We start from the raw sequence: 8,712 nt of genomic DNA, 5'->3' as shown, positions 1-8,712 counted from the left end.
TGGTGGCCACGTGTGCGGCCATGGCGGGCGGGCTGGAGCCTGACCTGGCGGCGCTGCGGCGGGAGCTGAGCGGCCCTGCCGCGCTCTCTGTGCTCATCGCGCTCATCGCCGTCGCCGTCACCTTCCGTGAGTTGCGGGAACCCTCTCTCCCTCCGCCCCAGGGTCTGCCGCGCCCGCTGAGGGGGCGCCGGTGCCGGCGGACGGGGGCTCGGGCGTCCCCTTCTCATCCTCCTCCTGCGTCTCCTCTCTTCCGCAGTGATCTGGCGGTTCGTGCAGGGCAGGAGGAGCAGCAGGAAGGCCGTACTGCTGCTGGGCCTCTGCGACGCGGGGAAGACGCTGCTCTTTGCGCGGGTGAGAGAGGAGGGGGTGCCCGGCTTCGGCATCTCTCGTACAGAAGGGAAGGCGCTCTCTTTAGTTCGGGTTTTATTTTCTTACTGAAACCTTTAAAAAGGTGATTTTAGAGATGTAAAAAGGAATGGAGATCGGGTTTTGCCTACCAAGGAGTGTCAAAAGAAATGGTCTTTTGTTTCGAATTTGTCACAGCAAAAGGTTTTTGGGTACTTGAACTCATCCAGGTCTGCAGCTTCTCCCCGAGGGGCAGCTCCGATCTCTGCTCGGTGTGAACGGGGACAGGACCCGAGGAAAGAGCTGGAGCTGTGTCAGGAGTGGTTTAGGTTGGGTATCAGGGAAAGGCTCTTCCCCCAGAGGGTGGTTGGGCACTGAACAGGCTCCCCAGGACAGTGGTCATGGCCCCAAGGCTGACAGAGCTCAAGGACAACACTCTCAGGGACATGGTGGGATTGTTGGAGTGTCTGTTTAGGGCTAGGAGTTGGACTGGATGATGCCTGGGTTCCTTCCTGCTCAGGACACTCTGTTAAGTCTGAAAATGCAAGGAACACAGTTTTTAATTAATTGGGGAAAATGACCCTTGCAGTAATTTCCTGCATGTAAACTGAGATTGCATCTCTGGAGCCCTTTACCCCTCACGGACCATCCCAGTTTCTGAGCAGATTAAAGGTGATGCTGGTGATTCAAAGCCTGGACACTGCTTGGAGTGTTTTTTAAGCCTCTCAGGGTCCTTTTTGTGAGAACTACCTGTTCCCCACAGCTGCTGTCAGGCAGATACCGAGACACCCAGACCTCGATCACCGACAGTTCGGCCACGTACCGGGTCAGCCGGGACAAGGTGAGTGCACAGTGAGGCTGGAATTGTCTGGGACTGCTCCTGCCTTCTCCTGCTCCCTGTGCCAAACCTGGGTTGATCTTTTTCTGCTGCTCAGTCCCCAGTTTGCCCTGGGTGCAGGACAGGATTTTTCCAGGCAGTGCACTTGAAGAAAGTAGGGAAATGCTGGGATTTAGGGCAGGTTCTTTTTACTTTGCTCCTCAGACGGTGAAACCTTTCTGGCTGAACACCACGGCTGTGGGGGCAGCATGAGGGAGATTTGTGAGGGGCATTGTTCAGTCATGATTGCCTTATTTTCTTGGTAGTAATTTCTGGTTCTCCAACAAAAAACTGAAATTAAAAGCTTCATCAGGCTTAAGCAGAGTCTCCAGCTGCACTTTATATGGTCTCAGAAAGGATTTTGTTGCTTTTAGGTCCTAGACTGCCACAGACCTGGTTATTTTCAGCTTAGGGCAATTCTTTCATTCTGGAAAAGTCTCTTTCTCTTGCTGGGTGCACCTTAACTGCTGAGAAATCGTGAAAGTAGAGGGTGTTTGTGTGGCTTCTTGTCAGTCTTCAGTAAGAGTGGTGATAATAAGGTTAAAAACTTGGTAAAGGGCTTTTTTTTTCATTTTTGTGTCTCTAAGATTGAACAGACAAGCATTTGAAGGGGGAGAGGTAGTGGAATGCTGCAAGGCATTTCTTTTTTTTTTAAATGATAGGCAAGGTTTCCATTAAAATCTAGGAGCAGTGGGTAGGAAGGTCTCCTGTAGTGTTCCCTCCACTCTGGAGAACAAGGAGCCTTATCTGGAGAGCAGTGACGTGGACCCAGCTAGGCCATTCCTTCTCTTTCGTGCCCTGGCTTTGGCTGTCAGGCTGTGGGAAGGGAAACATTTGCAGCTTTCAGGTGAAAAAAAAAGTCTCTTGCAAAGGCACTTCTGTGTTATTCCCAGCAAAGTTTGGTGTACTTAGGGAGACTTGCAGTGTGGGAGTAGGTAACTTGGTTCAGAGGGTTTATATTCTATATTTGCAGGACACAAATCCAGGTTTTCCCCAGTCTGTGATCACAGGCACCCCCAGATCAGGTGGGGGTAACACCTTGTTTCTATTCCCAGGGCACCAATGTGACCTTGATCGACCTTCCAGGCCATGAGAGTTTGAGGCTCCAGTTCTTGGAGAGGTTCAAGGCTGCAGCCAGGTAACGTGGAGGAGATTGGCAGGGCAGCAGGGGGCAAGGGATGTTTTGGAAAGGGATAAACCAAGTGCTGGTGCTGGGAATGCTGTGAGCTGTGCTAGTGGTGCCCTGACAGTCAGAGCTCTGCTGTGGGGTAATGGAGGGTAGTTTTTGCTTTGCTTTTATGGACTACATTGAGTTGGGAGCGCATCACAAGGATCAAGTTCAACTCCTGACCCTGCACAGGACAATCCCAAAAATCACACCATGAATTCCTTACTTTGCTGTGCTTGTAGTGCGCCAGGTGGCAACGCAGCTGCAGTGGGGAGGGTTGGGGGATGTGGAATATCCCTGGGGCAGAGAAGGAAGGAATTCCTGCTGGGGCTGTACATGGGGTGTGTTTCAGCCAGGAAGTGCTGCTCCCCTACACTTGGGTTGGACAAGATCAGACACAGAAACAAATATATCAGCCCAGGCTGGAATTCTTGCAGGGGAAGATGGATACAGAGCTGCAGCCCCAGCACATTTCTTCCCTCTTTCCCCAGAGCCATCGTGTTTGTGGTGGACAGTGTGGCCTTCCAGCGGGAGGTGAAGGACGTGGCAGAGTTCCTGTACCAGGTCCTGGTCGATGGCACTGTCCTCAAGAACGCGCCCGCGCTGCTCATCGCCTGCAACAAGCAAGGTGCCCTGGCCTGGGCCTGGCATCCAGCCCTGCAGGGAATGGGATTCATGGCATGGGTCCTGAACTCTGTAGGAGCTGAGATTTCAGCAAAGCGAAGGCTGGAATTTAGATTTAAATGCAGACTACTCAGCAGGAGCATTTTTAGCATCACTTGAGAGATCTACAGCTCTTTGTGTGGGCTTAAGTAAGGTGCTTCCTGCTTGAGCAGAGCTGTTCCTCAGTCTCCAGGCAGCAGGAAATAGGATCAGCTTGAGCATAATGAACTATTCCTACACTCTCAGCAGCTTCAATGTTGAAACCAGTCATTTATCTGCCAAGAGTCTGTGCTCTCTCTCGTTTGGACTAGCAGGAACACCCAGTTACTGAAAAGGACTCGATTTTCAGATCCACACAGTTTTTACAGTGGAAGTGTGGATCCCCCTGTAACAATCTGAAGTTTTTGGGCAGTGTCAGGTCTGGGTTTTGTAGCTGTTTTGTGCACTAATTCAGGAGCTGCCTGAGGCCTTCGTGGCTCCACATGCCCTGCGTGAAAGGCGCTGTGTGGAGCTCTGTAGTGCCAGGACAAGTGGGAGCGCTGGGGCATCAAACCCCGTCCTCTGAAGCAGCTCCCTGCCCAGCAAGAAGGAATTAAATCCCTGTGTTGTTTCAGGCTGTTTTGTTGTTCCCATTGTCTGCAATCCCAAAGCTCCAACATCCCTTATCCCGCACAGGCACAGCTGTCCTTGTCCCGATAACTCTGGTGACTGCACAGCATGAGCTGGCCTTGCTTTAGGAGGGGGAGCTGGCATTCTGAATTCTGACAGAAAGCCAAAGAGCTGATTTCCTTTTCTTTTCTCTCTCTAGATGTCACAATGGCAAAATCAGCAAAACTTATTCAACAGCAGCTGGAGAAAGAGCTGTAAGTATGGAATGGGATCTCGATCCCTCTGAGCTTCTCCTCTTGTCTTTTCTCTCACCTCAGTGCTTGGTGAGCTCCTTTGAGCCATGTCTGAGTTCAGGTGGCAAAAAAGCAGTCTCTTTTGTCTGGGGGCTCAGCAGTGCTGGGTTTACAGTTGGGCTCGATGATCTTACAGGGCTTTTCCAACCTAAATGATTCCGTGATCCAATAACCCCTTTGGCCAGCAGACGGCAGCAGGGATATTTGTGCTGGTTTCTCTCCCAGGCTGAATATCCAACCTTCCTGTTTTTAAGGCAGGAATTAGTTGCCACATATTCACATTCTCCAGGGACCATTGCTTGGTTCTGGTGTTGAGGATTTTCCAGTTGCCTGTGTGCAGATGTTGGGTTTCTAGGCAGGTCACATGTGCCCTGTTACCACTGTTATTCCTGCAGGCTGGCAGATTGCTGCCGTCCTTCTCCTGGCACTGCCATACTCGGATGTCTATGAGTGGAGAACCCAAGGAAGTGTCTGCTCACTTATTCCTGAACTCTGGGCATGTTATTTCCCTGTGCCCCTTTAATTTAGCTCCATTCTGTGAATAAGGAATATATGGGAGCAGTGGGGGCAGTCGATCCCCCTCTCAATCCCCAGATTGGCACACCCAGGCGCTGTGTCAGGGATCCTGCTGATCCCTGATGCCACGGGTGCCTCTCCCTTCCCAGTTAACCTGTTAAACTGGCACAGACCCTGAGGACTGTAGGCTAAATCTTGTGTAATTCCTGTGATCAGTGGGGAAATTGAGCTGAGGACATCATCACCTGACTCGTGCTGCTGTTTATTGCAAAACCAAACCTGCTCAAGCACCTCTCCTTGAGTGCCCTCCTGCCTGTCTTGCTCTCTTGAGCCTCTGCACTTGTGACTTCCAGTAGTGGCCAAAGCTCCTGCCTGTGCCTCCCAGGGCAGAGCCCTGGGCCTTCTGTCCTTGGTGTGGCTGCATCCTGCTGGCAGAGCTGCATCCCAAGCATCTCAGCAGCCACAGTATTCCCCTGGTTCCCAGTTCCTGACCCTCTCCCCTCTCTCTCTGCAGCAATACCTTACGGGTGACCCGCTCCGCAGCCCCCACCAGCCTGGACAGCTCAGGGGGTCCTGCCCAGCTGGGCAAGAAGGGCAAGGACTTCGACTTCTCCCAGCTGCCTATGAAGGTGGAATTCGTGGAGTGCAGTGCTCGGGGCAGCAAGGGGGAGGAGGGAGATGCTGACTTGGAGGGCCTGGAGAAATGGCTGGTGAAGGTCGCCTGAACAGGAAAGGGGGCAGGACACTTGGGGGCTGAAGGGAAGAAGATGGTCTGGAGCACTTAAATCTCATCTGGCTGTAGAAAGAAGGACCTGAAGCTGGAATTCAGCACTATGGTGTCTTCCTCTGCTTCTTGTGGGCTTGGGAGTGACATGACAATTGCTGGTGTGATTTCCTTTGTCTCTTCACACTGCAGTGTTTTTATCCTCTCCCCTCTTTGTCCTCCTCTGGGAAGCTGACCCTCTGGACTTCTGTTTCTCCTTAATCTTTAGGCTTTTCATTTGGTAGTTGCCAAGCAAATTAGGAAGAAGTGTGCTGCTAGGTGGGTTTTAGAGACTGAAATCTGTGCTTTCTTCTGCCTTGATTTAGCATTGCAACCCCACTGCCTCTCAGAGCCACTGATCACCTCCTGGCTGGGGCTGCTGTTCCCAGCCTCCCACTGCTGGAGAGCACTGCACATCACCTCTGCTGATGCACAGGCTCCCTCAGTTGGGCAAGCATTGAGGAGAGTATAAAAGGCTGTTTTCCTCTCTGTCTCTACCTTTCCATTCTTCCAAACTGGTGCAACCCCATTTCTGTGGGGCTGGAGGGGTCTGTGGAGTGCCCAAACCAGGCTGGCTGCTCTGCTTTAGTCCCTGTGCCCGTGTCCTTGGTGATTTCCGCTCTTGGTCAGCTCTTGGGAGTTGTTCTTTAGCTGAGGGCTGTGTCTTGAAACTGTGGGGTGAGCACGATTTTAGATCCATACCTGCATTGTGTGTAAGCTTTGGCCATGTCAGGCATTTGTCCTGCAGTCCCCTGCTGCCTCCTGCTCCAATGGCTGCAGGAAGGTCTTATTTGATGTGTAATTAATCACCAGTTGTGGCAAAGTGAGAGGGAAAATCAAGGACCTGCCAACACATAGGTGTGCTTCCTCCTCCTGAGGAAGGTGCTTAAGGAAGAGGGGAAGGAAATGGGAGATTTTCCCAGATTGTGTCTCATTGCACATTGCAGTGTCCTACTGCAGGAATATTTTTCCCTTCTTTTTTGTGACTTTCTCTTGTTTTAGAGTTGAGAGAGTGGCTGGCTCCTGGCAGACCCTTTTTGTCCTTTGCAGACCCCTCCTCTCCAGTTTGGTCCTTCCTCCATCGCTCAGCTCATCTGTTGTGTTCTTTTCTTTGGGGCTTTCCCTGCCTCCCGTAGCATTACAAAGTTTTGGGAAGAGCAGGAACAGCCCTCCCAAAGCCCTTTGCCCATAACAAAGCTGATCCTTGCATTTCTGCTCTTGGGAACCCAGTAGCTCTTCCACTATCCATGCAGGAGGTGGGGAGGGTTATATTTACCAAGGATATTATATTCTATTTCCTGCAGCCAGAGTCTTGTCAGAACATGTTTGTCATGCTTTAAGCTCATTTAGCTGAAGATCCAAGGCTACCTGCTTCAAATCCATGGTGCCCAGGTGGTTTTGGGCAAAAAATTGCTGTTTCTTTGGGTGGTTGTTCTTGTGAAGATGCATCTCCTTGAAAAGCAGAGGCCAAGCACCAGCCTCTGTGTAAGGGGGATGGAAAGGTACCAATGAGGCCATGGTTGGTTTTAAGTAATTTTTTAAAAGTATTCCTGAAATAAATTTTTTTTTTTGCTTAAATGTTTGTTCTCAAGTCTTGCTTTAGTCTCTGTATTTACGTTGGCCCTTCTTGGCGGTGTCAGATCCGATTGGATGGGGCTCTGCTCCTGCTCAGCATGTTTGGGATCAACCTTCCTCCTCTGTGGCCAGGTCTGTGTTGTCAAAAATCATCCTCTTCTGCACACACAGGGCTTTGGGTTTGGGTGTTTCTGTGTGTGTGTTTGCCCCTTAGTCTGAATGTTAGAGAATTGGGAAATTCATTGATAAATTGATACTCACATAGCAAAAAAATGACTGAAAAACTTTAAAAAGGAGACACTTTGCTGACACGCATGGGAAGAGCCCAGCCAGCTGCAGGGCGTGGTGGTTTAGGTGGCAGAGCACCACTGCTGTGCCATGGAGGTGACTGTGGCACCCCATGGCTTCACAGCTGGGTGGAGATGGCTCAACTTTCCCTGCAGGGCTGTGTGGCTGAGCTGGAGCTGCTCCCAGAACTGCCCGTGCTGGAGCTGTTGCAGAGCTCCCTGTGTTCTTTGGGCCTCACTCCATGACCTGCCTGTCAAATATTTGGGGCTGTTTTTCCCAAGTGGCTGAAGGAGAGAGAGAAGGGCAGAACTGGAAACTCTGAGTGTTGTGTTCTTGGGGGGTTATTTCCCCTCAGTCAGCTTTGTGCTTTGGTCTTTGCTCTTCTGCCCTTGTTCCTAGTCTGTGGCTTTGTGCTGGCCGGGGATGATGCTCCTCGGCCACTGCAACTTGGCAGTGGTGTGTTGGGATGGCTTTGGCAGGACAGTGGGATAAACTCAGTCCCTTCTGCTCCCACTGTGTTCACACATCTGCAGGGATTGAGGCTCTCACTGTGCTCTAAAGCTCTTTTGGTCAATGTTTTTTGCTGTGGGTTGTGCTCCAGATTGTCCCCCTGGAAAAGGCAGATATTTTTGGAGGAGATGGATGAGCACAGTGAGATCTGGGATAGCAGAAACCAACTGACAGTGGAGGAGAGGTTGCTGAAAGGTGAAGAAAAGCAAAAATAATAATGCCTGGACATCAGCATCCTGAGGGTGGTGGTTTCCAAGGGTGTTTAGGGAAAATCTGCCAGGTGGAGGGGGGACAGGAATAGCATGGACAGACCTCAATTTCATAGAGACTTGCTGATCCAGAGCAAATTCACCTCTCCTGCCCTTTCACTTGACTCCCTTTGTGAGCACAGATGCAGCAGGGCCAAGAGCATAGGGAAAAGAACAATGCCTTGCCCCTCATAGCAATGGGATAAGGACAGGGGCTGAGTACAGTTACCCAAGAAAACTCCTAAAAGAAAGCCCAAAGTCCATTGTACCCTGCCCAGAGCCCTCTGCAGTGTAGAATTTATATGATTTAAAAGTAGCTTTAATGCTTGACGTAAGTAGCTGCAATTGTTGGGCCACAGGTTGAACTTTAACTGAACCATGTGGCTGTGCTGTGTCAGTCAGAGATGGATCAGAGGGGAACCTGGGGAATCTGATCATTAATAAGAGTGAAAATCGTTACTAATAGTTAGAATAGACAAAGCTACAGCTTAAATATTGCTTAAAAATTGACAGCTGGAGCAAACAGCCCATAGATCGTGGTCTGTGAACTGTAACAACCCTGTCACAGCGTGGAGTAACAGAACACACTGAACCCTTACCAAAACCCACCTCAAGGGCTGAAGCAACAGTTTAGTACCGTAACAGCGAAGCCATGAGGAGTGGGAAGGACCCCAGCCCCTGATATGGCTGTTGGTCAGGACTGTCGTGTGAGGGAGGGGGAATAAAGGTTGTAAGGAGTTTCTTTGTTCATGGTCCTGCTTTTGAGGCACCAGCTCGAGCAAGCAAATAGCAGAATTGTCTGTGCCCAGAAATGTATCAAACGAGGGGAGAGCCTCAGGTCAAAAATTGCTGCTGCT

General features: G+C 50.7%; 1 protein-coding gene across 1 annotated transcript; it reads left to right on the top strand.

Moving 5' to 3' along the window:
- Positions 1–6,816, top strand: SRPRB (SRP receptor subunit beta). The gene is made up of 8 exons (XM_027703692.1): positions 1–126; positions 257–351; positions 1,109–1,186; positions 2,278–2,360; positions 2,882–3,018; positions 3,862–3,916; positions 4,986–5,307; positions 6,144–6,816. The coding sequence occupies exons 1-7, from the start codon at positions 21–23 to the stop codon at positions 5,194–5,196; spliced, it is 765 nt and encodes a 254-aa protein (XP_027559493.1). The 5' UTR covers positions 1–20; the 3' UTR covers positions 5,197–5,307; positions 6,144–6,816.
- The last annotated feature ends 1,896 nt before the right edge of the window (positions 6,817–8,712 follow it).

Source organism: Neopelma chrysocephalum, unplaced genomic scaffold (genome assembly GCF_003984885.1).
Source record: "Neopelma chrysocephalum unplaced genomic scaffold, ASM398488v2 Primary Assembly neopelma1_252, whole genome shotgun sequence".
Taxonomy (NCBI): domain Eukaryota; kingdom Metazoa; phylum Chordata; class Aves; order Passeriformes; family Pipridae; genus Neopelma; species Neopelma chrysocephalum.
Note: the sequence above shows the minus strand (reverse complement) of the source record. Positions and strands in the feature narration are given on the sequence as shown.